Here is a 27,745-nt window from a genome sequence, read left to right as displayed (position 1 = left end):
CTACCCCAGGCACTGTTGCCACCCCATGGCTCAGGTCAGATCAATGAATGAAACTAGGAGTTGTTTTTATAAAAAAAAATAGATAAAACATTGGTTAATATGATTTCCTTTTTTTTCTTTAAATGGTATTTTATATTTTCATGTAAAGAAAATTTTTAACATTCATTTTTTATACAAAATTTAAAGTTACAACTTTTCCCTCACTCTACCACCCCTCTTCCCTCCCTAAGATGGTAAGCAATTTGAGAAAGATTATATGTGTGCAATAATATAAAATATGTTTCCATATTAGTTATTCTATAAAAGAAGAACCAAGGCAAAATGGAGAATAAAAAAACACAAAAAATAAAGTGAAAATAGTATGCTTTGATTTGTATTCAGACTCCATTAGATCTTTCTCTGGATATGCATAGCAGTTTCCATCTTGAGTCTTTTGGATTTTTCTTGGATCATTATATTGCTGTGTGGAGTCAGGTCAATCATAGTTGATCACAGCACAACGTGGCTCTTGTTGCATACAATGTTCTTCCAGTTCTGCTCACTTCACTCAGCATCAGTTGATGCAAGTCTTCCAGGTTTATCTGAAATCTGCCTACTCATCATTTCTTATGACACAATAACATCCATTAGATTTGTATACCACAACTTGTTTAGCAGTTCCCCAATTGATGGGCATCATCTCAGTTTTGAAATCTTAGCCACCACAGAAAGAGCTGCCATAAATATTTTTGTACATGCTATTCCTTTCCCCTTTTTATAATCTCTTTGAGACACAAAAGGGTATGCATAGTTTGGTTGTCCTTTGGTCATAGTTCCAAATTGCTTTTCAGTATGGTTGAATGAGTTCACAGTTCCATTCACCATGCATTAGTGTTCTAATTTTCCCACATCTTCTTCAACATCCATCATTTTCCTTTTCTGTATCTCTCATTTTTGTGTTTTCTGAAAGCAAAATATTGTTAAATTCAAATTTCTAATCTGCTATCTATTTCCATTTTGCAGACAAATTCATTCCACTCACATTCGAAGCTACAATTACATGTGGCATATTTTCTTCCTTCCTCCATCATCTTTTCCAAGAAATCCTTAAATGGGATTTAAGAGAGTAGGACATGACTGCACAATTGAACACTAGCAATAAAAATAAATATATCCATAATAAATAAAAACAAGCTCTTTTTTTTGATCATGGCTTTCAGATAGTCCAATAATTTTTAAATTGTCTCTCCTGGATCTATTTTCTAGGTCAGTTGTTTTACCCATGAGATATTTCACATCACCTTTTTTAAAATTATATTTCTTTTGTTTTTGTTTTATATTTTTTTTATTTCTTTTAGAGCTATTTGCTTCCATTTGTTTCATTCTAATTTTTAAGTAATTATTTTCTTCATTGAACTTTTGGACCTCTTTTTCCATTTGGTCAATTCTACATTTTAAAGTTTTTTTCTCCTCATTGGCTTTTTGGACCTCTTTTTCCATTTGGCCAGTTCTTCTTTTTAAAGCATTTTTCTCCTTATTGGCTTTTTGGACCTCTTTGCCATTTGGACAAGCCTATTTTTAAAGTGTTATATATAACACTTTATATAAACCCCTAGATGGTCAGCCACCTTCTTCATGCTGGTTCTCGGAAAGCAGACTCTCTTGACTCCATACTCATAGCTCATCTTATTTCTCAGAACTCAGGCACTGCTGCCTCACCTACCATGCTCCACTCTGGTTCTGGACATCCCAACTGGATATTGTTGGTGAAGCTTTCGGCCTGCTGATATCACTCACCATTTGGAATGCTTCTGGCTGCAAAACTAGGAGAAGATGTAGCAGGAGATCGTCAGCATTACTGGGGATGAGCTTTGTCCAATGATAGACAAAGAATATCACTTGGCCTTGGTGTTTCACTGCACTTCCAAGAGCATAGTCAAGGTTCCCCACTGTCCTGACTCTTGGACATTCTTTCCCTTGGTGAAAGTGGTACTTCTTGTTGTTGAGACTCCTGCACAGGCAAGTTGATGACTGCCCCATCAGCCTCAAGGAGATCACAGATATTTCCATTTTGTGGCAGGGTGACCTGAAAAATAGGAACATATAAATGGAGAAGCAAAACATAGCCAATTTGAAGCTGTTCCAATTTTTTCAGGCCAATTTCTGTGTGTGTGTGTGTGTGTGTGTGTGTGTGTGTGTGTGTTTAACTAGAGTTCTCCTTTCTACATCTCAACTTTCTCCATTGGGGTACCAATTTATTGCAACTTGGCATAAGAAAGTAAGTGGAAATTTGGGGGGAATTTTGCAGAAACCAAAGGCTACATAGAAGATCAGCAAACAACACAAAAAATGTTTAGAAACTCAGAAATGAATAAAATGTGTATAGTATTATATAATCTGAGCATATTTTATCTCTTAATATCATAATAATTCAGACTGTTTCTGAGGTACAAAGGGAGGGCCAAAAAATTGAATGTGAATTTTCCACATCATCAGGGCACCACACCCCTAAATGTGGGTGGGATTACTGTATAATTCCTGATCCAGCCCTTATATATCACAAAACACTGAAACTCAAAAAAGAAAGTGGTCTTTTCAAGATAAAAACAGCAATCTTATACACAACCCCTCACTTCCAGGACTTCTCATAGCTTTTCTATTTCTTAGGATCATAGATTCAGAGCAGGAAGGGTCCTTAGAGCCAATGACTCCACCCAAACCTGAGCCAGAATCCTCTTTCAGCTCCTGAGAAATGGATTCTCCAACCTCCATCTGAAGACATCCAGGAAGAAGAACCATCTCCCTCCTGAGACAGCAGTTTCTACTTCACAATAGCTGGAGTGTTTAGGAAGCTTTTCCTGACTTTCAACCTCATCATAGTTGACCCTCTTTATGACTCCTAACCATCAGTGCAGGTTCTACTCTCTGGGGCCAAACGGAACAAGAAAATCTCTTAAGGAAAATCTGAAGTAACCTGTGGTATATCCCCTTTGCTCCATCCCTGCTCCACACTAAACACATCCATGTCTTTCATTTTGTTCTCATAGTGTGGAAATTTGAGATCCATCATGATCTGGGCCACTTTCCTCTCTTATCAACATCCTTCCTAAAATAGGGTGTCTAAATCCTTGTGTTTTTATGAAAGTGTCTCCTATTTAATGAAAAGATAGATTTAGAAATACTGGCCATGTTGATACATTCAGGGCTTGTTGTCATAGACCAGGCCTGCACAACTTGCAGCTCATGAAAAATGTAGAGGAAATAACTTTTACATTTTTTGAAGGCTGCTCAGAATCCTTTGACAGGCTGCAAGTTGTGCAGGTCTGTCATAAACCAAAGGTATATGGAAGTGATAATGTCAGCTAAAATAACTAGGGACCCCTAGGCACTAACATTAGCAGAAAGATGTGGGATCAACCAATTGAAATTATCAATCTGTAAGTCTGGCAAAAGCTACTCACCATTCTTGTTATGTCATAACCTGGAACACAAAGAAGATGAGTGTTAGGGAGCACGATAGATATATTTTTTCAGACATATAATGAAAGGACAAATAGAATGGCAGAAACATTGATATGGGGTGCAGTGGACAGAGCCCTGGGCTCAGAGGCAAAAAGAACAGGGTTCATATAAAGCCTCTGACATCATCCAGTGACTTTGGGTAGTCAATCAACGTGCATTTACTAAGTGCCTACTATGTGCCAGGCACTGTGCAAGGTTCTAGGGTTACCAGTACAAAGAATAAAACATCCTCCTCTCAAGGGTCCTATATTCCAACAGCGGATACTAGAAGTATCTTCTCCCTAACTGCTGCCCATACCTGGAATGCTATTTCCACTCCCCTCAGCTTAGTTTTAAGATGTCTCATTTTCTACCTTCTGGAAGAGGTCTTTCTGGTCCCCCTTAATGCAAGTCCCTTCCTTCTAAGAGAACCTCTCATTTACAACTAAATATCTTGTATATACATGGTGGTCTTCCCCTTGTCTCCCTCATTAGAACCTGAGCTCTGTGAAGTCAGGGACTGAGGGTCCTTGTATCCCCAAATTCAGCATGCTCTCTGGTGTTTTTGATATTGTTGTACAATTGTTTTCAGTTTTGTCCAACTGTTTGTGATCCTACTTGGGATTTTCTTAGGAAAGATACTGGAGTGGTTTGTCAATTCCTTTTCTAGTTTATCCTACAGATGAGGAAACTGAGGCAAACAAGCTTAAGTGACTTGCCCAGGGTCACCCAATAAGTAAATGTCTGACATTGACTTTGAGCTCAGGTCTTCCTGACTGTAGGCCTGGCACTCTCTCCACTGCTCTACCTAGCCTCCATCTAATGGCTCTTGGCCTCAGGTTTCTTCTCTGGAAAATGGAGAGATCCAACGGAATGGCCTCTCAAATCTCTGAGCCTACAACCACATTGGAATCCCATGAAGGTTAGAAAGCAAAGTGACTTATCTGAGGTCCCGCAGCCCAGGCCCCTCTGTATGATGCTCTCACTTCTCAGATTTTCCATCAATTTTACCTGTCACCCCTTCTTGAGCAGGGCTCTGATGCCCAGGCCTTGGAGAGCCTCAGTTTGCTCACCAATCATTTATTGAGCCCTATCCTATGGGTCCAGCCAAAGAACTTTGGCCCTGTCTATCCCACTTTCCATGGTCCTTAATACTTCTGCCCAGCTTCCTAGGGCAGGGTTCCCATGGCTCTCTTCCATCTAGGCTCAGTCTAGGCAGAGGACCTGTCTGTCACACAATTTATTTATGTAAACAATATCTGGAAGACCCAAACCAATCAAGAATACCCCTACTTCTATATTTGAAATAACCACAATAATGATTTTTGATAAATACAAGGAACTTTACAGGTTGTTGTGGGTTTCATGAGGGTAAAAACATTTACGTAGTAACTACTGTATACCAGGAACCATGCTAGGTGCTAGAGATACCAGGACAAAAAGGAGAAAACCCTTCCCTTTGAGGAATTCTGCTTCTGATGTGTTCTCCTTCCCCACTCCTGCCAAAACATTATGTATCTTGTATATAGAGTCAGTTTCTCTATGGACATGGTAAGTTCTACCACCCCCATCAGTAAGTAGGCTCTTTGAAAATAGGAACTGTTATACAGTTGTACAGTGTTTGTGCAGAAGAGGATTATTAAATTGAATTGCATTTTTCACTCACTTTAGCTCCTGAGCACACTGCTCAATAGCTGAACTGACTTACTTTATGTGTGTGTGTATATATATATATATATATATTGAAGCAAATTTCCAGCCTAAGACAATTGGGAAGATCAACAGGAAGGATCTACTGCACCAGACTGGGAGCAGAGCACAATTTGGCATGGGCCATGCTGGGCATAGGCAGAGCTGGACCAGGCCTTAGGGGATTGAATCACTGGTTGCTGCTGCAGTTTTCAGACTTCTTAACCCACAAATGCCAAAAACAGTTTCAATGGTCAGAAAGAAGGGTCTCTTACCTGGCTGAGAGAGGAGCATGGTCTGACTGCAGCCCCAGCTCTGGCCCCAGTCCTATCCTGAGGGCCTCAGCAGCTACTGCTGAAGGAAAGCCTGCTTCTGGAGCCCTACACTTAACAAAGAGCTCAAAAGTCAAGTAATTGACTGGAAAAATGAGTAAATGGGGGGAAAAGAAACAGACTATAGATTCTTACTTTCTCAGTAAAGAGGTATTTTCTTACATCATTGGTGATGAGGCAAATAAAAATATACAAATAAGACAACAAAGTCAAAACTCCTGTATCCAAAGCCTCTAAGAACAATATGAATTTGTTGGAGACCATGGTAAAGCTCAAAAAGGATTTTGATAATCAAGTAAGAGAAGTAGTAGAAAAATTGGGAAAAGAAATGAAATTGATACAAAGGAATCATGAAAATGAGTAAGCAGCTTGCTAAAGGAACCCCTCCAAAAATGCTCAAGAATGTAACACCTTAAAAATAGACTAACCCAAATGGCAAAAGAAGTCCAAAAAGCCAATGAGGAAAAGAATGCCTTAAAAAGTGGAATAGTCCAAATGGAAAAGGAGGTCCAAAAAATTGCTGAAGAAAGAAATTCCTTAAAAATTAGAAAGGAGCAAAAGGAAGATAATGACTTTATGAGAAGTCAAGAAATCATAAAATAAAACCAAAAGAATGAAAAATTGAAGACAATATGAAGTATCTCACTGGAAAAAGAATTGAGCAAGAAAATAGATCCAGGAGAGATAAACTAAAAATTATTGAACTACCTGAAAGATGTGACCAAAAAAAGAGCCTAGACAATATCTTTAAAAAAAATTATCAAGGAAAACTGCCCAGATATTATAAAAACAGAGGATAAAATAGATATTAAAAGAATACACCAATTGTCTCCCGAAAGAGATCTCAAAAGAAAACCTCCTAGGAATATTGTAGCCAAATTCCAGAGTTCCCAGGTAAAGGAGAAAGTATTACAAGCAACCAGAAAGAAACAATTCAAGTACTGTGGAAAAGCAATCAGGATAACATAAGATTCAGTAGCTTCTACATTAAGGTATTGGAGGACTTGGATTATGATATTCCAGAAGTCAAAAGAAATAGGATTGAAACCAAGAATCACCTACCCAGCAAAACACACTTCAGGGGGAAAAATGGAACTTCAATGAAATAGAGGACTTCCAAGCATTCTTGTTGAAAAGAACAAAGCTGAATAGAAAATTTCACTTTCAAATACAAGAATCAAGAGAAGCATTAAACAGAAACAAAAACAAGAAACCATAAGGGACTTATTAAAGTTGAACTGTTTACATTCCTACATGGAAAGATGATATTTGTAACTCATGAGACTTTTCTCAGTATTAGGATAGCTGGAGGGAATATATGTATATATGTGTGCATACATACATACATACATATATATGTATATATATATATATACACATTTCGTGTGTAGGTGTATATAAGTGAGTGTTGTATGTGTATGTATGTGGGGGCACAGGATGAGCTTAATATGAAGGGATAATATCTAAAAAAAGTTGTCTTGAGAGAAATGTATTAGGAGAAAGGGAGAGATAGAATGTAGTAAATCATCCAACATAAAAGAGGCAAGAAAGAGCTTTCACAATGGAGGAGAAAAAGGGGAACATAAGAGGAAATGGGTGAGCCTGCCTTTCATTGAATTTGGTTCCAGAAGGGAATAACACACACACACACACATGCACATAGTAGGGTATGAAAGTTTATCTTACCCTACAGGAAAGAAGAAGGGAAGGGAGTAAGAGGGTGGGGCAATAGAAGGGGCAGGAGATTGTGGGAAGGGGCAATCAGGAAGCAAGCACTTTGGTTGAGGGACAGTTAAAAGGAGAGATTAGAATAAATGGAGAGTGGAAGAGGACAGAAGGAAATATAGTTAGTCTTTCACAACATGACTACTATGGAAGTGTTTTGTATGACTACACATGTATAACCTATATCAAATTGCTTGCCTTCTCAGTGAGGGTGGATGGGGAAGGGGGAAGGGAGAGTATGTGGAACTGAAAGATTTTAAAATGAACGCTGAAAATTGTTTTTACACGCAACTAGGAAATAAGATAAACAGGCAATGGGGTATAGAAATTTATCTTGTGCTACAGGAAAATAGAAGACAAGGGGATAAGGAGAAGGAGGGTGATAGAAGGAAGGGTAAATTGAAGGAAAGAGTAGTCAGAATACACCCTGTCCTGGGGTGGGGAGGGGGGAGATGGGGGGAAAGGTTGAAATTCAAAATTTTGTGGAAGTGAATATTGAAAACTGAACATGAATTTTAAAAAATAAATGTTTTATTTATTTACAGCTCTCTATTCATCTATCCATCTGTCTATCTATTCATCTACTTTCTGTCATCTGTCATCCATTATCCATCTATCCATTTATCCATTCATCTTTTTAATCATCCTTCCAACCATCAATTTCTTTGTCATCTCTCTATCCATCCCACCTTCCAGCTATCTCTTTGTTTAATTTTATTTATTTCTTTCATTACATTTTAAGTTTCAAACTGTCTTCTCCTGTCCTCTTCACTCTACACTAGAGAAGGCCATAATTTGTTGTAGATCTGTAAATATATGTAAAATCATACTGTGTATACTTCTATTCATCAGTTCTTTCTCTGAAGGTGGATAGCATCTTCCTTCGTAAGTCCTTCATATTTGATTTGAGTATTTATAATACTCAGAATAGCTAGATCCTTCACACCTATTCAAAAAATATTGCTCTTATTGTATATAACATTCTCTTTGTTCTGCTCATTTCACTTTTCATTATATCATACAAGTCTTTCCATGTTTTTCTAAAATCAAACAGCTCATCCTGTCTTACAGCACAGTGGAATTCCATTACAATCATGGACGACAACTTGTTCAGCCATTCCCCAACTGATGGACATCCCTTCAATTTCTAGTTCTTTATCACCACAAAAATATCTGCTATGAATATTTTAAGACATATACATTCTTTTTCTTTTCCCTTAATCATCTTGGGAAGCAGACCTAATAGGGGTATTTCTTTATCACCTTATTCCATCTATCTAGCCTTCTATCCAGCATCTTTCAATTTTCCAATCCATGCATCTTTCTATCTAGTCAAACTTCTATCTATCTCTATCTGTCTGTCTGTCTATCTGCTGTCAGTCTTTAGATTATCTACTGTCTCTGCTGACAATCATTACTTCTCTTTGGAGAAAGGAATGTTATCCAAGTTCACATCACAATATTGTGGTGATAAGAAATCTTATTTAGATTGGTTTTGCCTGAATTTAACAGATTAATGATTAGCAACAGAAATATCACTAGGGATTTCTGTTATTGAGGACAAGTGCCACAAACTGAACCTGGATCAAGCCCACCCTCAGTTAAGTGGGGAACATGTGGGGAGGAAGGAGAGAGGAAAGGGGCAAAGGGAAGCATTTCCCTGACTTCCAGAAGGCATTCCTCTAGATTCGCTGAATGAATGCGTGATTTAGGTAGTAAGACCTATTGTTTCTAGAGACCTAAAGGACTCTAATTTTGCTCAAAATCCTCTAAGTTCAATATCCTGGGGCAAAGTCCCCACCTCTCCACTCTCTTTAGGTGTCTGCTTACCTCTTTCTCTGTTGTTTCTCCTTCTAATACATATCACATAAATGATGAAGAAAATGGAAGGTAATAAGAAAATAATCACAATGAAGATAATAAGTGTGAAGGAAAAAGGCTTCTCTTCTGGTGAGCATAATGTGTCAGTGATGTCGGTGCCTGGCTTGTCTTCAGATAAACCCTGGGCAGTACAACTAGGAAGACAGATAAAGACACTGTGATTGAGCATGAATTCATTCCCTTCATCCCAGCAAAACAATGATCCAGTTCCCCCCCTTCTTGCATTCTATCATAAAACACAGCAGCCAAAGAAGCTGACAGAAAGAGAGGAAGAGTATCCCAATTAGAGGGAGAGAAGCAGGTAAATCAGAAGTGCACACCTCTCTAATTTATAGACAATACACAAAGCCAGGAAGGAGAGCATACACATTGGATTGGCTAGAAAGCCAATGTGTCCAGGGGCAGGATCCATAATGATTTAGATGAATTGGAACTATGAGACAATGTTGTTGGGGTTTTTTTTCTCTTGTTTTTGAGAGACCCAGAACAGCCATTTCATCAGTGTGGGGAACTGCTTGGAGGAGAAATTCCTTCCCCTGATGCAGGAATCATCAGGAATTGAGAGTCTTTGATTGTTGTCTAGGGCACTGAGAGGGTATGATTTACCTGTGAAACAAAGCTTACTATGTCTAAGAGACAGAACTCAAGGCTTCCCAACTCCAAGGCAAGCTCTGTGTCCCCCACTGCCTAAGCTAACAGTAAGATGGGAATTAATAGGACTGAATGGAATCAGTATCTTACAATGAGGTTCAAAAAAAACCAAAAAACAGAAGATCATGGAGCCAGAGAATATGGCTAAGTGGTCCAACGGATACCAATGGACAGAGTGCAGGACCTAGAGTCTGGAACATGAGAGTTCACATCTTAGTTTAGACATTTCCTGGCTGTGTAACCTTGAGCAAGTCACATAACTTCTGTTTACCTCTGCTTCCTCATCTGTACATTGAGGCTAATAATAGAACACACTTCCTAGTGTTGTTCTGAGAAACAAAGGAGATAGCACCTAGAAAGTGCTGTGTAATTGTAGCCCCTATCCCAGTGCCAACTGGTACAAGATGCCCTCATTTGTGGGATGGAATGCTCTGTTTTTTAGGAGGTGGTTGACAGAATTGGTAGAAGGACTCCATCCTTGATCAGTCCTTTCTAGAACTTCTCAAGGTTCCAGTGTTTTGGGGAGACTCTTCAAGAATAGATTTTTCTCTGGTTTCCAGATCCAAGAGGGAAGATGAAAAAAGCCAAGCCCAATTCAGGATGCTGAAGGAAAGACTCTGCGAACACAAGAGAGGAGCCAGAGCCTCCATCACATCCTCATCCAGCTTGTTACACTGGAAACTTGGGGAAGTTTCTCTTTAGGTGAGATCTAGAACTCTCTCTTGGTCGAGCTGAATTATCTCGCTCCTAGTGGTAAAGCTCCTTCATTCTGTATTATCTGGTATATATTCCCTGTGTATATCTTTTCTGGTCTCCCTTTTCCTACAATTTAGATTAGTGAGTTTCTTTGCTTTTGGTGATGTATGTTCATTATGGAAATTGATATTAGATGCGAAGGGGTCAAGCTTTGAATAGAGAGCTTAGAGTTTCCCTTCCTTCTTCCCAAACAAAGAAATCAGAAATTAGATTAAACCTGGTCATATTCCATACACTAAACTAATAATATTTAAAGGAACAGATATAAATCTAGCCTGGTACTGTACCCTGTCTCTCTGGGAAGAACAAAGTAGCCTCTGGCCTCATCTTCCTGCTCCTGCTGTGGAAGGAATTATAATCTTTCTTGGAAAAGGGCAAGTAGGAGAAAAGGATAGAGATGTCTAGTCTCTCTCTCTCTCTCTCTCTCTCTCATTCTCTTTCTCTATCTCTCTCTTTTTCTCTGCCTCTGTCTCTCTCTCTTCCTCTCTCTCTGTCTCTGTCTCTTTCTCTGTCTGTCTGTCTCTCTATCTCTCTCTTTCTCTCTCTCTCTTTCTCTTTCTCTATCTCTCTCTTTTTCTCTGCCTCTGTCTCTCTCTCTTCCTCTCTCTCTGTCTCTGTCTCTTTCTCTGTCTGTCTGTCTCTCTATCTCTCTCTCTTTCTCTCTCTCTCTTTCCCTCTTTCTCTCTCTCTCCCTCTCTCTACTTAGGGTCTGTTAGACTACATTAATATCGTTATTGCTGAGGTTCTCCTTCCCTCTGAAAAATGGCAAAGTGATCAGAAGTTTGTTTGAACCTGATCATATCATCTGAACTAATAATTATTTAAGGGAGTAGAGAGGTATAATTCTAGTTTCTCACCTCTCTCCTCCAAAATCTCTTTCAATAATAATTATTTGTATCTAATTATTAACTTGCTAATTACTGTTATTTAGACATTTCAGTCACGTCCAACTCCTTGTGACCTCATATGGGGTTTTCTTCGTTAAAGATAAAGTAGGGTTTTGCCATTTCCTTCTCTAGCTCATTTTACAGATGAGTAAAATGAAGAAAACAAGGTGAAGGGACTTCCCCAGGGTCACACAGCTAGTAAGTGTCTGAGGCCAGATTTGAACTCAAGAAGATGAGTCTTCCTGACTCCAGGCCTGGTGCTCTATCCACTGTGCCACCTAACTGCCCATTTGTCCTTATTAATATTGATGATATCCACTTCAGTCCTCTATTTATAAAGATGAGGAAGCTGAGGAACAAAAAATCAAAGTGATTTTTCTGTTATCACAAAGGAAGGATCTGAATATGGGTCCTTTGGATCCAAAGCCAGTGCCCTTTCCACTCTACCATAACACCATCTTGGGAAGGAGATGGGACTAAATAATAATCGAGGAAAAGGTCCTGGAGTGTAAGAGCCTTGAACACTTCCTGTGAGTCAGCAGCACATGGAAAACCAGTCATGGTGGTTCAGCCTTAGACTACACTAGCAGGTTTGGAATAAAGGAACTTCTGTAAAGTCTGTCCCAGGGACACGATCCTGGCCAGTGCACATCTGCAGAGCTGTGTTTAGGGCCCCATTTTAGGAACTTCCTCAGTTGGCTGGAGAGCTTTCACAATCTCACAGATTCTGGACTGGAAGGGACTTCAGGGCGCCCCTCATTTATAGATGAGGAAAACAGGGCACAGACTGGTAACAGCCAACATTTATATAGCCTCTCCCCTAGGTCAGTACTTTTAAATAATATCTCACTCAAGGACAAGTGGGCAGCCCCCATGGCATCTGAACCCAGAACCTCCTGACTCCAAAGTCCTGTCCATGGTACTGAGGCAACCAGGGCTCCAAACCATGCCTGTGAGGAGCTATTAAAAGATGACTTGGAGAAGCCCAAAAGTTGTCTCAAGTATTTGAAGGTATGTTAAAGAGGAGAGAAGTAAAGTCACTCAGCTGGGCCTCAGGGGGTAGAACCTAGAGTGATGGAGAGAAGATGGAAAATCACAACCATGGGAGCTATTCAACTGAAGGAAGACCAGAAGGAAGTGCAAATAAGCAGAACAGCACTGAAAGCTACATGTTGAATTTCTTTTATGCCTAATAGGAAATGTGTACTGCATAGAATAGAGCTTCACAGCTTGCTGTACATTCAGAGGTGTGCTGGAATCACTTGGATCCATAAGTCAATTGTTAAATTTTTAGGGTGAGCACTCATACCTCAGAAATTGACATATATTACAAATTAGGGCTTGATTTTTTTTATTTTGTTGAGTGGCTAGACATAAGAAAATGACAGTGAAAATGCTGATGATGAAGAATTAATTGAAAAGTGTGTCCTGTGTGTATTTATTTTTCAGAGATTTAATTGTTGAACATTTACCTGGACATAGACACACACACACACACACACACATACACACACACACACACACACACACAAAACACCTCACCCCTACCCCTGGACATTTTTTCTTTTTTTTTCTGTTCTTCTTTGTATATGGAAACACTTGTTTTATTTGATGTTTGTTATGTCAGAGTTTTTGTTTAAAACGCTATAAATGCAAAAGCAAAATGAAAGAACCACCAATCCCAGAGAGCATGATACACCTACTTCGTCCATGGAAGACACTGGCCAAGGGTTCCATTGGGGGAAAACGTCCCTGTCTGGCACTTTTCACAGATGGTGTTGCTTCTCTCTGTGCCTGAAAGCAAAGGAGACATGGAGATTTGGTTCTGAGCATAGTAATAAGATCAGAGAATAAGATGCTAGAACAGTGTCCTTGGATTAGGTGATAGCTTCCCCGGAAGTTTTCTGTCAGAGCAGAGTATTGGGAACAATTCTATGAAATACTACCCAGACCTGCAGCAAGAAATGTGTATTTTAAAAATATTTTATCTTTGCATCACCTATATTACCCTATATTTCCTTCCTCTTACTAAGTAAATGTTTAACAATGAACCCTATTGGGAAGAAAAAAGAAATACAAGCATATTTTTATGGGATTTGGGGGGGTTTAATAAACTATATTAGCATTTTCTCCATCTCCTTCTTAAGTCTAAGCAATTAACAAAGCAATAAATTAAGCCCTGATTTATATGGTTTCCCCATTTCTGAAGTATCAATGCTCACCTTAAAAATTTAACAATCAGCTCTTAGGAGAACAGTTCAGTCTGATTCCAACTGACCCCTTATGACCTTATCTTACTCAGAGAACCATCTTTTATAATGTAATCTATCAGAAAAAAAATAAATGTTTGTCTGGTGTTCCATACCCATAGTCCCCCACTTCTACAAAGAAACTGGAAATTCAGGATATGATGTGGTTTGTTATTATCTTTTGTTCTTGAAGAGGACCAAATGACATCACTATGTTGGGGTCAAGGTACAGTGTGTCTGACTGTGGCTGATCAGACCAATAGGAGCTGTGAAGGCTTTACTACAGTCCTTATGAACATCTGGTGTGGAGATGTCACTAAATGTGCTGATCTCACCTTTCTTTTGAGCTTCTGAAATTCTGCTTTTTCATGGAGCTCAGTGCTTTTGATGCAGTCATACCATGCTGGGAGGTGTTTTTTACCAGTGTCTCCCATATCACCCAATCAATTCCATTTTCTTTAGAGAGACCTCGAGAGTGTCCTTGTATCACTTCTTCTGATTACCACGTGAACAATCCCCTTTTGTGTGTTCTCTGTAAAATAGTCTTTTAGGCAAACTTATGTTTGACATCTGAACAACATGGCCAGCCCATTGGAGAGTTGGATTCTCTGCAATAGAGTTTAAATGCTTGGCAATTTAGCTCAAGTGTCTGATATGTTACTTTGTCAGGTGATCTTCAGAATATTCCTAATACAACTCAAATGGAAGAGATTCAGTTTCCTTGCATGGCACTGGTAGACTGTCCAGATTTCACAGGCATACAGCAATGAGGTCAGCACAATGGCTCTGCAGACTTTCAGTTTGGTAGTCAGTCAGAAGACGTATTCTCTTCTCTCCCAAACTTTCCTTCAGAGTCTCCTAAACTGAGCTAGCCCTGGCAATGCATGTGTCAACCTCATTTTCAATTTCGTGTACAACCCTGGAAAGTATACTACCAAGGGAAGTGACCTTATCCACAGGGTTCAAAATTTCTCCATTTGCTGAAACTGATGGTTCCACATATGGATAATGTGGTGGTGGCTAGTGGAGAATCTGTTTTCTTGGTGTTAGTTGTTAGGCCAAAATCAGCAAAAACAGCAGAAAATCAATCCATACTTTGTTGCATCTCAGCTTCAGAGGCTGCCCTGAACACACAGTCATCAGCAAGCAGAAAATCATACATCAACACTCTCTCCATGTTAGTCTCGGTTTCTAGCCTTTCCAAGTTAAATAATTTGCCATCAGTGAGGTAGCTAATATTGATGACGTTTTCATCCTTGTTGATATTTTCTGACACTGTGGCTGAAAACATCACGCTAAAAAGTGTGGGAGCAAGCATATGGCCTCCCTTTCTTTGCTCCATTGGTGACTGGAAAAGCGCAAGAGCATTGTCCATTATACAGAACCCAGACAAACATGCCATCATGAACTGGCACCCAATACTGATGAACTTTTCTGGGCAATAAAAGAGCGGATGAGGAGAGAACTGATCTCCTAGGACTGTGGTAAAGTGAAATGAAATAACATTTGTAAAGCACTTAATGCAGTATCAGGCACATATTAGGTTCTTTGTAACTGCTTGTTTATTTATCAATATTTTGGCTATCTGAAATAATATTAATTATGCCTGCTATCCAGTAGTATTTGCCAGAAATTGAACTCTTTGGGGATCACCTTCAAAATCCAAGGACACATCATAAACCAAGGAGAGGAACTACAAAGACATTACCAGTAGTGTCTGGGGATAGAAGATGAGTTTATGGCTACATAAGAGAAAGGGATGATCACAGAAAATAAAATGGGACAATTTCAATTATATAAAATTTAAAAGACTTTACACAAACAAAACCAATATAGTTAAAATTAGAAGGAAAGCAGATAACTGAGGAAAAGGGTGGGGTGGGAAATATTTGCAGCAAGTTTCTTTGATAAAAGTCTCCTTTCCAGATATATACAGAACTGATTCTAATGTATGAGAATAAGAGCCATTCTCCAAATGTTAAATGGTCAAAAGAACAGAATGAGCAATTTTCAAAGGAAGAAATCCAATCCATCAATAGTCATATTTTTTAAATGCTCTAAATCTCTAATTACTAGAAAAATGCAAATTAAAACAACTGCAAGTTTTCACCTCATACCCATCATATTGAGAAAGCTGACAAAACAGGGAAAATGGCTGATATGTACTATTGGTGGGGCTGTGAATTGGTCTAGGTAAAGTCTAGAAAAGTAATTTGGAAGTACATCTCAAAAGCTATTAAGCTCTGCATCCATTTGACCCACTGATACCACTAGTAGCTGAGCAAATTGTGGTACATGAATGCAAGGGAATACTATTGCCCCTATGAAAGGATAAGATGAACAATTTCAGTAAAACATGGGAAAACTTGTATGAATTGACGTAGCATGAAAGGAACAGAACCAAGGAAACAGGTTATATAGTAACAATATACAGTTACAAAGTAACAATAACATTGTAAAACTTAGAAAGACTCCAGAACTCAGATCAACATAATAACCAATTCCAGAGGACTCATGTTTCAACATGAGTTGATAGATAGACATGATAAACTGATAGAGATGTGAAGTGCTCAAGAAGTTGATGGAGACATATATTCTCTTTGACAATGGCCAATGCCTGAATGTACTTCATCTGACTACACATAAAATTTGCTATGAAGACTTTTCTTTCTTTTCCAGTTGGAGAGGAAAAGTGAGAAGGAGAAAAGATAGATTTCTGTCAATTAAAAAATACTTCATTTAAAAAGGCAAAACCAAAATTTGGTCACTTTGTGCCACCAAAGCACATTGGAGGAGAACACCAGTGGGGAGGCCTTGGTGACTTTTCTCAGAACTGCCTAATTCCACATTTGCCCCAAGCTGTCTGAGTGAGGTCCATGTAGATAAGACTGGGAACCTGAAACCAGACTTCTTATCATGGATTCATAAATTTCCATGTGGAAGAGACCTGAGAGATCATATCATCCAACCTTCTCATTTTATAGATGAGGAAACTGACAGCCAGAGAGGTCAAGTAACCTCAGAATCACATGGATAGTGAGGGCTGGACCCAAGTCCCCTCAGACCAGATCCAGCCATCTTCCCACTGTATCACCTCCAGGGAGGCAGCCAGACCTGAGGGAAAGCTGAGCATTTCTCAGGTTTCCAGAGCAGCAGCCTGAAGCAACAATAGTTCTTGGACCCTGGGTGAATGGAAATGAGACAGGCTTACCTTGAGACTTCACGTATTGGCCAGGGGCACAGATTAGATAAGGCACACACATCTCACAGTCATCACCTTTCATGTCACTGCAGAAATGGCCTGAGGAGCAGCCACATACGGTGTTGGATGTAAGTGAACATTCCCTTTTGGTCACCAAGCCAGATTCTGAAAGAAAAAGCAAAGGAAAGGAGGAGGCATTAGGTTAGTCAATCAACCAACATTTATTCATGGACTACTATGTTCTGGGCACATGTTACAAATAAAGGCAAAATAGAATCTCTGCTTTCAAGGATCTTACAGTCTCAAGGGAATGACAGGATGCAAACACGTATATACAAATAAGATCCATACAGGATAAACTGGAGAGGATCAAGAGAGGAAAGACATCAGACCTAAGGAGGAAGGGGATTGGCTCCTTGGAGGATGAGGGATTTTAGCTAGAATTTGAAGGAAGCCAAGAGGTGAGGGTGAGGACTGAATATATATTGCAATAACCCAAGTGTGAGGTGAAGAAGTTGTTAGGCCTCCCTGCAGCAGGGAGGATGCGGGGTCAGAGGAGTGAAGGGGCATATTAGCGAGATACTGTGTCCCTAGATTAGATATGGAGGGTAAGAGAGAGTGAGAGGCAGTCCATTCCACAGGACCATGAGTGCTGACTGCATCCTTTATTCCCACCTAGGTTAGAAGATCCTGGAGGGCTGCAGCAAAATTCCAGAGGCCGAACCAAGAATCCCTTCCACACTACTCCCAACTGATGGTCACCTAGCCTCTGCTGAGAAAGGTCCAAGAAGGGAGCACCTGAGGTACCCCATTCAGCTGTGGACTCAGATGCTATCCTAGATCTGGTGTGACTGAGGGATGCTGGATAGGTCACTCTAGGCCACTCTAAGACCATGAGATGTAGACAAGACCCCAATGTGCCTGGATAGGAATATTCTTGCCCGGGAAAGCAAAATCATAGGCCTGGTACCCCCAACATCGCCCTCCAAAAAGAAAAAGAAGAAAGTGCAAAGTATTGTGTTGAGGATGGGCTACAAAGACAAAGGCAGAAAGAACTTGCTGCCACGCAAGGAGACAACATTCTACCTGGGCAGCCTCATATATCACTTTGCACAAGACCTGGCCCATAGTAGGCCCTCTGCCTCTTCTTTCCTTCCTTCTCTCCTCTTCTTCCCTCCCTCCCTCCTTCCTTCCTTGCTTCCTTCCATCTCAGCACTTGGTCTTGTATCTGACATATAGTAGATCTTTAATAAATGCCTGCTGACAGACTAACTTGACCTTAATTTCCTCTGCAGAAGAAAGCAGCTGACTAGACCATAGGATGTAGGACTACAAAGAATTTGGGGAACCAATAAGTGCAACTTCTTTCTTTTATAGTTGAGTTCACTAAAGCCCAGGGAAGTAACTTGCTCACAGTCACAGAAGCAGAAAAAGACCAAGGTAAGATAAGCTCCAAGTACTCTCTCAGTTTATAAATCCCATGATCCTATGAATCTGACCTTTTGGGGGAAGTAGATTCAAGGGATCCCTGGCTCATTGTATGTGCTGGGGACTAAGGGTAGGAAAGGTGTGGTGTGGAGAGCTGGGCTTAGGAGAGACACTCTCCAGAGAGGGTTGTCTCTGAGGCGCACAGAGCTGAGTTCTGAACCTGGAAGTGGGAACAGTGACTGGTTAAACAAGGCCATCCTCAAGGTTTAGGAAAGCTGCTGTCCCTGGTGTAACAAAGCCAGAAAGAGAAACTATTCTTAGTACCTGCACTGTCATGATATTAAGGCAGACTTTGCCCCTGATGGCCTTGCCCAAAGCAAGAGGGGAACCCTGAAAGAGACAGGTGGCTTCCTGGGAGATGCAGCTAAGAATGAAGATAGTCCTGGGCATCTCCAACTCTAACCCTCACCCAATCCCCAACTATCTAAGGAGGACTGGGGAGGACTCTGATTTCCTCTCCAAAGTCAGAACTTCCAAGGACTTCCAGAGGAAACACAACAGTGTCAGGAGGACCCATTCAGGAAGAATGGAGGGAAAATTAATTATATTTCAGGATTGAAGAAGGAACTGCTTCAGTTAGCTACAAGAATATGCAGGCTGAGGAAATTGGGGCCAGTCGTTTACTCTTCTGTGAGTGAGAGACTCACTCCACCTCTACAGACTCAAATTTCTCAGTTGGATGCTCACAGCTTATGAGTTAACCCGGCTATGCTGAAGCACCAGGTTGTGCTTTATCCCTGGGTTCATCACAATCTCAGGCCAGTCTAACAGCCCCTCCAGGAGGGCAAGAGTTGTTATCTGCACCCATTGTACAGATATAGCCACTGAGGACCAGGTTGGGAAAAGAATTTTCTTAAAGTTAAGCAGAGTCAGTGAGAGGTGGAAAGAAGAAGGAAGAAGGAAATGAAGAAGCAGTGATTTGGTGCCTCCCCACCATGTGCCAGGCACTGTGCTGAGTGCTGTACAAATAGTATCTCATTTGATCTCTACAACATCCCTGAGAGGTGAATGCTGTTATTGTGCCCATTTTATAGTTAAGGTAACTGAGGCAGACTGAGGGTAAGTGATTCCCAAGGTCACAAGTCAGCCGTGTCTGAGGTCACACTTGAACTCAGGTCTTCCTGACTCCAAACCCAACACTATCCACTGGACTACTTGGCTCCCAGAGCCCAAGTCTCCTAGCCAAATGGGTAGAGAATAGACTTACAGCTGGAAGGAAGCTGATTTGTCATTGCATCTAACCCTCTCATTGTAAAGATAAGCAAAGCAGGCCCAGAACAAGAAGTTACCTTTCCCTGATTCCCCTTAATGCTGGTGCCTCCCTTGGAGACTGTCTCCACTTTATCCCGCCTCCATCATATCTGTACAGAGGTGATTTATAGGGTCTCCCTCATTAGATTGTGAGCTTCTCAAGGGGCTTTCTAGATCCCCGGCACTTAGTCCAGTGCCTGATAAATAGTAGGTACTGAATGAATACTTCTGGGCTGGCTTACCCAACATCATTCAGAAAGTAAACCGCAGAGCTGGGATTGGAACCCAGGTCTCTGACTTCTCATCTAGGGCTCTTCAGGTGCATCACCTGGTGTCAACACTGGGGGTGAAAACCTTCTCAAACTCTAAAAAGGGATGTGCGTGAGATTGGAGGAGGGAAAGATGAAGAGCTTTGAACAAGTTCTTAACATGCAGTCATGGGAGCTGAGTTCAAATCCAGACTCTGCTCTTGGCTGCCTTGTGACTTTGGACAGATCCCAGCTTCTCTGGGATCAGTTTCTTCAGTAAAAAGAGGGTACTGGGTGATATGACCTCTATGGTCCTTTCCAGCTCTGGATCTGTCGTGTTGTGATCCCTGCCATAGGGGCCAGGGAGGGAATAGACCCTGAGGGGACAGGTGTTCAGTCCCCAGGGGGAGATGAAAAGGGGAACTAGGGGAGCAAAGAAGAACAAGGAGAGTCCCCAGTACTTTACGGTGTAAGAGATTTGACATGCTGAAGAAGATTTTCCAGTCATGCAAAACAGCCTCTTCAAATAGAGAAGTCTTTCCAGAACGCTAAAGTCAAAGTAGATGAGATGACAGCGAGGCCAGCTCCCCCACCCAGCTTCACCTCCCCTTTCTCCCCTCCCCCCATCAACAGGGATACACAACCTCCTCTCCAGTTTGATGCAGCCCTGACCCATCTGGAGTTCAGGGGTAAAGTGGGGTAGGATCATGGGAAGGGCATGTCCTTTGTTCTTGAAAAATCATCCAACTATCACTGTGGGTGAAATTCATCTTTAGAAATCCATTCCTTTAAGTGAATAGGAGCCTACTTTCTAAATACCCTTGGAAAGGGCAATATTAGTCATCCACAATCCAGTATGAATTAATTGCTTAAAGAGTAGATCCAGTATCTTAGGTGACCTCAAGGTCCCTGAAGAGCTTCTTACCCAGGTCACAGACTTTACACTGGAGACATTCCTTCAGGCCACTCTGGTGTGCTGTGTAGGTCCCGGGATCACAAGGCACACACATGGTGCCTGTCATTATACTGCATGTCTCATGAACCTTGTAACCTAATGACACCAAAGAGTCAGCATCAGGAACAAAGCAGGACACCTCCCTGCAGAAGTCTTTCCCCTCCAGCCCCACTCTCCCCCCAGGACCACCTTGATACCTCCATATGCATAGCCAAGCCCAGACCCAGGGAGCTACCAAGGCTACCTATGAAGTTTAGGGTGGTTACTATGGTTTACTATGAAAATTAGGATGGTATACATCCATAATCTCAGAGCCTAAGAAGCCAGAGTGCCCAGACTGAAAGATACCTTAGGATAAGTACTTAAAATGTCAGAATTAAAAAGAACTCTAAGACACAGTATGTCAAAGATAGGAGGGATCTCAGAACCTAGGATTCAGAGTTGGAAGGGCAGTCTTAGAAACCAGAATGCTAGAGGGGGGAGAGCTCTTAGAACAGAGAATGCCACAGGTAAGAAGAATCTCAGAGTGTAGACTATCAGAGCAGGGATGACCCTTAAAGTCAAAGCAGGGAGAGTCCTTAGAACCTAGAATGTCAGAACTAGGAGGGAACCTTGGAACACAGGATTCAGAGCTAGGAGGGTCCTCAGAATGTAAAATGTGACAGATAGCAGGGACCTCAGAGCAGAGAATGTCCAAGCAACAGAACATAGGATTCAGAGACAGGAAAACTTCAGAAAACTGAAGGTTAGAAGTCACCTAGTCCTATTCCCTTATTTTATAGATTGTGGTAACTAAGTGACTGGCCCAAGGTCACACAGGAATCAAGCTGGTCTGTAAGACCCCATCCCACTCTGATGTGAAGTAAATGTAGGCCAAGGAAGGTCTGGAATCTGAGGCCCCATCCAGGCTGGCTTCCATGGTCATTGCCATGGGGGAACAGGGAAAACAAGGTTGGAGAGGGCAGATTGATGGTGAGTGAAACTAGAGGTACAGGACACAGAATCAAAGTTTGTTTGCTTTAGAGTTTATCCAGAATAGCGTCCCTAAGGACTTAGCAGACAATGAAATAACACTGAAATGTCAGCATTCTCTATCTACAAGGCTTCTTCTGAGCAGCTGGGTGGTGCAGTATATAGAGTTCCAGGCCTGAAATCAGGAGTACCTGAATTCAAATCTGGCCTTAGACACTTAGTAGCTGGGTGACCCTGGGCAAGTCATTTAACATTTTTCCCTCAGTTTCTTCATCTGTTTAAATGATCTGGAAAAGAAAATGCCAAATCCCTCCAGTATCTTTGCCATGAAAATCCTAAATGGGATTATGACCAGTCAGACATGAAACTACAAGAAATCTGCAAGGTACCAGCTTAGCCTTAAGGATAAAAAGACAAAAAGGCAGAAATGGTCTCTGCTCTGCCCTTAAGGAGATTAAATTTTAGCAAGGGAATGTAATATGCAGAAACATAAATTAATACAAATTCATACTGAATACATAGAGTGACTTGGGGTGGGGCAGAGGAGACAGAGACAAGGAGAGAGAGGAGACAGAGAGAGGGGGAGGGAGAAGAGACAGAGAAAGAGAAAATCAGATGAATTCTTAGTGCAAAATGAAGTATTGCTTTCATTTTCTTTTTCTTGCTTTTTTGCAACATGACTAATACAGAAATATCTTTTGTGTAACTTCACATGTGTAATGGATATCACATTGTGTCCCTGCTGAATGGGTGGGGGAAGGACTGAGGGAGGGAGAAAATGTGGAACTCATTTTTTAAATTAATGTTAAAAATAAATAAATGCTATTTTTATTTAAAAGAGGAAGAATCAGAAAAGATCTTCTGGAGAGGGGACAGCTGAGCTGTCTGTTGCACGCAGTCAGGGGTTCTACAAGGCCCAGGTAAGGAGGATATTCCTAACATAAGGAGCCCCTCTTAGTTCAGATAAATACATGGATGAGGGAACGGCATGCAGGGTCCAAGGGCCAGGAATAAGGAATTATGATAAGTTGAATGGCATCAGGAATCAGAATTAAGTCAACAAGTCTCTCCAGCATCTGCCTTGGCTTAATAAGTGTTCCATGTTCCACCTGGCTCTGAACTCCATGGAGAAGGCAGAGGAAATCAGGTTATCCTGTCTAACAAGAATAGCTGTCTTACATGGTAGTGAATAGTCAAGAAGGGATTCCTATGTTGGGAAAGAGATTGGGGTAGATGCCCTCCATGGTTCCTCTCAGCTCTGAGGTGCCCTCCATGGTCCCTCTTAGCTCTGAGGTGGCCTTCATGGTCCCTCTAAGCTTTGAGAAGATCTCCATGGTCTATCTAAGCTCTGAGATTCTATAGTTCTAGAATTCAAATGGATACATGAAGAAAGGAAGTGAGCCTGGAAAAGGCAAGCATTTACTAGAGTAAGAGAGTGATCTGTTCTAGAGAAAGAAACTCTCTGACTTACCTGGATGGCAGGTGGGGCAGCATTGTCCGCCCACCTCATACTCTCCTATCGTACATTCCAGCGCCTCCTGGAAGGGGATGAGCTGAGTTGTCATGAACATGCTGAACATCTTGGAAAGGAAAGGAGGACATAATGAGGGTGAGAGAGAGTGTGTGGTCCAGGGCATCAGGAAAACTGGGTTGTAATCTTGACCTCCCTCACTCACTGTCTAGATAACCCTGGGCTAGCCACTTAACCTCTTGGGGCCTCAGTTTCTCCATCTGTAAAATGAGGGTGTAAGAGACAGCATGGTGTACACACACACACACACACACACACACACACACACACACACACACACACACACACACGGCAGTATATTCCAAGACTTGAACCTCAGTCTTCCTGGCTTTGAGCCTGGCTCTCTACCCAGCACGCTGATTCTCTGGAGGACACTAGGAGTCAGATAAAGCATCCATCCTGAGAGTTGACCCAGGGCAAATCTCCCAACCTCTCAGTGCCCTTAGTATCTCTCTAAGGTTCTAGACTATAGAGAAGGTGCCAAGCTACATCAGTAGAGCGATTTCCCTCCTCTGGGAGAGTGCCCTGCAACAATGAGCTCTCAAGTCTAGTCCTTATCCCTATGTCCACTTCCACATTTATCCTTGTCTATTTCTGTACCTAATGACCCAGACCTTAGAATAAACTCTAAAAAGAAAATGGGGAGAAAAGGGGGAGGAAGAAATAATACAGAAGGAGAAGATGGCTAGGGGGCTGTAAGAGACAACCACCACTTGGAGCCACATTCTGTCTCTTTTACTGACTGAGGGACAGCTTTTCTGGGTGTCAGTGTCCTAATCTGTAAAATGCTAAATGGTTCAGTGGATAGATTGCCAGGTCAGGAGTGACAAAAACCAGAATTCCAATCCAGCCTCAGACACTTAACTAGCTATGAGACCCTGGGCAAGTCATTTCACCTTGTTTGCTTCAGTTTCCTCATCTGTAAAATGAGCTGGAGAAAGAAATAGCAAACCACTCCAGTATCTCTGCCAAGAAAACTCCAAATGGGGTCATGGAGAGCTGGACATGACTGAAAAATTACTTACCAAGGACTGCAGGAAGTAGTTAGACTCCTGAGCCTCAGAGATCCCTTACTACTCTCTCCCTACCACACAGTGTCTCACTCTCCTTAGATGTTTCTAATATTTTCCCTTGCCTCTCTTGTCTTCTCCACCTGTATCCTTCACTAATTTCCAGAGGGAGGAAGCTGGACTTTGGATTCCTTTTGTTTCCAGTCTAGAGACATGGAGAGGATGGGAGGGGACTGGGGGGAAGGAATGAGGGAAGGGAACATGGGATGTCAGGAAATTAGGAAAAGGAGAAGGGAAGGGAAAGCCTGGGTGAGGGGATGAGGAGGAGGGAGGGATTTGGAAAGAGAGTCGAAATGAGAATCTGGGAGGAAAACTACGAGAGGCTCCCCAGCTAGCTCTGTATCTTCCTCTGAATCCTCTTCCCTGCCTTCAGAAGCTGAGACTACAGTAGTCCCTCTCCCCTCTCCTTAGGTTGAGGATGGGAAGGGGGAAGGGGCATGGAGGATATGCAGTCCCTGTCCAGACCCCAGAACTTCATTCTTACCGTCAAGCAGCCTCTGTTCACCATCACTGGATCTCAGTCTGGCAGTCCCCAGCTCTAGATAACACATCATATCCTGTTTTGCTCTTCGAACAAGATCTCTGAAGACACTGAAACTGAAAAAAAGAAAATGCAGAGATGTAGGCAGACAAAAGAAAATGCTCTTAGAAATGAACAGCCCAGCTCCACCCTTAATGGCCTTAATTTACAGATGTACACATAAAAAGAATGAGTTCATAAAGGAAAAACAAACCAGTGATAATCAGAAACTTCAAAATATGTTCATCTTCTTTAGATGAGGAGGAGGACTAGTGAAAATATGCACAAAGGCAGCAAGGTGGTACCACGGATGCAGTCCCAGGCCTGGAGTCAAGAAGACCGGAGTTCAAATTCAGTCTCACTCATTAGTTGGGTAGCCCTGGACAAGTCACTTAATGTTATTGGCCTCAGTTTCCTCATCTATAAAAAGAACCGGAGAAGGAAATGGCAAACCAGTCCAGTGCCTTTGGCAAGAAAACTTCAAATGAGAGAGTCTGACAGAATTGAAAGGCAACAATGAGGATGTGTACAAAGAACACAAGAGGATCTTGCCAGTTGCAGCTTGGGGCTGGGATGAGGACAGGGAGGGGCAGAGGAAGACTAACCAAAGGGAAATTCCAAATATAGTGAATCTTCATTGCTCATCAGTGGCTTTTCTGAGTTTCCACTCCAAAGAACACCATGCTCACTGGAGGCTGGAGTATCTTTCAAAGATAGAGCTAGATGTACACATACATACACATATATGTGTATGTAACTGTGTTTACACATACATATATACATATACACATATATGTCTCTTTGCATGCATATCCACACTTATTCACATTCATATACATATATATCTCCATATCTCAAGAAATCGATCAAAAGCTATGGCTAAGCAAAGCAGAACTAGCCAGCTGCTATAATGTCAATAGACCCACACATAAAACACAACAGCACTATAAACACCAGCCTGTACTAAAATTAAGAAACATTGCCATGGCATGAATATAGCACAAAACATAGTGAGATGAACATAATAGTAAATAAAAACCCATCTCAATGTGTAGTCATTCACATGTATAGCAATACACACATGGTAAATCATTTTGGCATATGGGCTAAACCAGGTTGAGTTGATAATGATATTGACTCCTACGCTGCAAGAGCTAGCTCAGTGTTTAGGAAGCTCCAAAGAAAAGTATGGGAGAGAAGAGGTATTAGACTGACTACCAAACTAAAGGTCTACATGATCATTGTGTCGACCTCATTGTTGTGGAACTGTGAAACCTGGGATACTATACCAGCACTATGCCAAGAAACTGAATCTTTTCCATTTGAATTGTCTTAAGAAGATTCTGAAGATCACCAGGCAAGATAAGATATCAGACAGAGGTCCTTTCTTGAACTAAAATGCCACATATGCATTCTCTGCTTCAGATAATATGACTCCAATGGACTGGCCACATTGTTCAAATGCCAAATGTATGCTTGCCAAAAAGATTATTTTGTGGAGAACTTACACAGAGCAAGCATTCACATGATAGTCAGAAGAAGCGATATAAGGAAATTTACCAAGATCTCTCTTAAGAACTTTGGAATTGATTGTGTGACATGGGAGACACTGGCCCAGGACAGGTCAACATGCTGTGCCCACATCAGAGAAGGTGCTGTGTTCTATGAGCAAAGTAGAAATGAAACAGATCAAAGGAAAAGCAGGATGTGCAAATTTAGAGAATTCACCCCAAAAGTTCACATGAACTATTTGTGCCTGACCTGTAGTAAAGCATTCTGAGCTTGTAGTGGTCTGCTCAGCCATAGGTGGACACAAGAAAACTTGACTCTAGCATAGTGATGTTACTTTGATCTTCTTCAAGAATAAAGGACAACAAGCATGGGTTCAAGAGTTCTTTGCTCTCTGGAACATACTTTTCTATTCTCCAGCCTTTGACAGGTCTATATTCACTTCCATCTCTTCAGAAAAACCAATCAAAGGAAACTTGTTTCATTAAGTGCCTACAAGAGGGCAGCAGGCACTGTGTCAGGTGCTGGGGTACAGCAACAATGAAATGGTCCCTGCCCCACAAGGGTTATTTGATTCCTTCACTTTTTTTCTTTTCTTGTTATTTCTTGTTGTTTTGTCAATTCCTTATGTCCCACTCCTCGTGACCCCATTTGGGGTTTTCTTGGCAAAGGTGCTGGAGTGACTTGCTATCTCCTTCCCTAGCTCATTTTACAAATGAAGGAACTGAGGAAAACTGGGTGAAGTGACTTGCCCAGGGTCTAGGAAATGTCTGAGACTGCATTTGAACTCAGGTCCTCCTGAAAGCCCAGGGTGGGCACTCCATCCACACTGGCAAATCCTAGCCTTCTAAGATAAATAGTCTTTCCCTCAAGGCAAGCTAGCACTAGATACTAGTAACCTTACCACCTTCCACTGGAAAATGATCCACCCCCTATCTCAATATTATTACATTTCTTTTACACACTTGGCATATCCTATTTTTCTCTCCCTGTCTAACCACTCCTCTAGATTATAAACTCCAAGAAGGCAGAAATACCATCTTAGTTATCAGAGGCTAGTCATTGGGTCACAGGCCTTGGGTCACAGGCTTAGAGGAGCAGCTTCCCTTTGGGATACTTCTCACTTGTCTGGCTCAGAGCAACCACACAGAAAGTCTGAGAAAATCTACCTGACACCCCCCCATTAGAGCATTCACACTAATTCCCCACAGTTCACAAAAGGGAAGAAAGGAACGTTTAATGTAAGATTTATTTCAAATTTCAAAATTTATTTATTTAAACACTCATCACAAGGAAGAAAACATGAAATGGTTACTGTTTTCAAGGAGCTTAGACTTTACCTTGTAACC

The 27,745-nt window shown here is 41.3% G+C and overlaps 1 protein-coding gene across 1 annotated transcript; it reads right to left on the bottom strand.

The window, feature by feature from the left end:
- Window positions 1-1,458: 1,458 nt before the first annotated feature.
- On the bottom strand, window positions 1,459-25,424 carry LOC140504062 (tumor necrosis factor receptor superfamily member 14-like). The gene is made up of 9 exons (XM_072608592.1): window positions 25,102-25,424; window positions 24,852-24,964; window positions 23,238-23,346; window positions 20,765-20,890; window positions 16,862-17,017; window positions 13,105-13,195; window positions 9,057-9,241; window positions 3,441-3,460; window positions 1,459-2,065 (listed from the first exon to the last, which is right to left on the bottom strand). The coding sequence occupies exons 2-9, from the start codon at window positions 24,873-24,875 to the stop codon at window positions 1,916-1,918; spliced, it is 861 nt and encodes a 286-aa protein (XP_072464693.1). The 5' UTR covers window positions 24,876-24,964; window positions 25,102-25,424; the 3' UTR covers window positions 1,459-1,915.
- Between the last annotated feature and the right edge of the window lie 2,321 nt (window positions 25,425-27,745).

Source organism: Notamacropus eugenii, chromosome 5 (assembly GCF_028372415.1).
Source record: "Notamacropus eugenii isolate mMacEug1 chromosome 5, mMacEug1.pri_v2, whole genome shotgun sequence".
NCBI lineage: Eukaryota > Metazoa > Chordata > Mammalia > Diprotodontia > Macropodidae > Notamacropus > Notamacropus eugenii.
The sequence above is the reverse complement of the archived record's forward strand: the minus strand, read 5'-3'. Positions and strand labels throughout refer to the sequence as shown.

Coding starts and splice junctions, on each gene's coding strand:
- LOC140504062 (XM_072608592.1), bottom strand. CDS start 24,875: ATGGTGAACAGAGGCTGCTTGACG. Junction 17,018..20,764: donor GTGTAAAGTCTGTGACCTGG/GTAAGAAGCTCT, acceptor TTTTTCTTTCAG/AATCTGGCTTGGTGACCAAA. Junction 13,196..16,861: donor CCAATACGTGAAGTCTCAAG/GTAAGCCTGTCT, acceptor CTTTGCTTTCAG/GCACAGAGAGAAGCAACACC.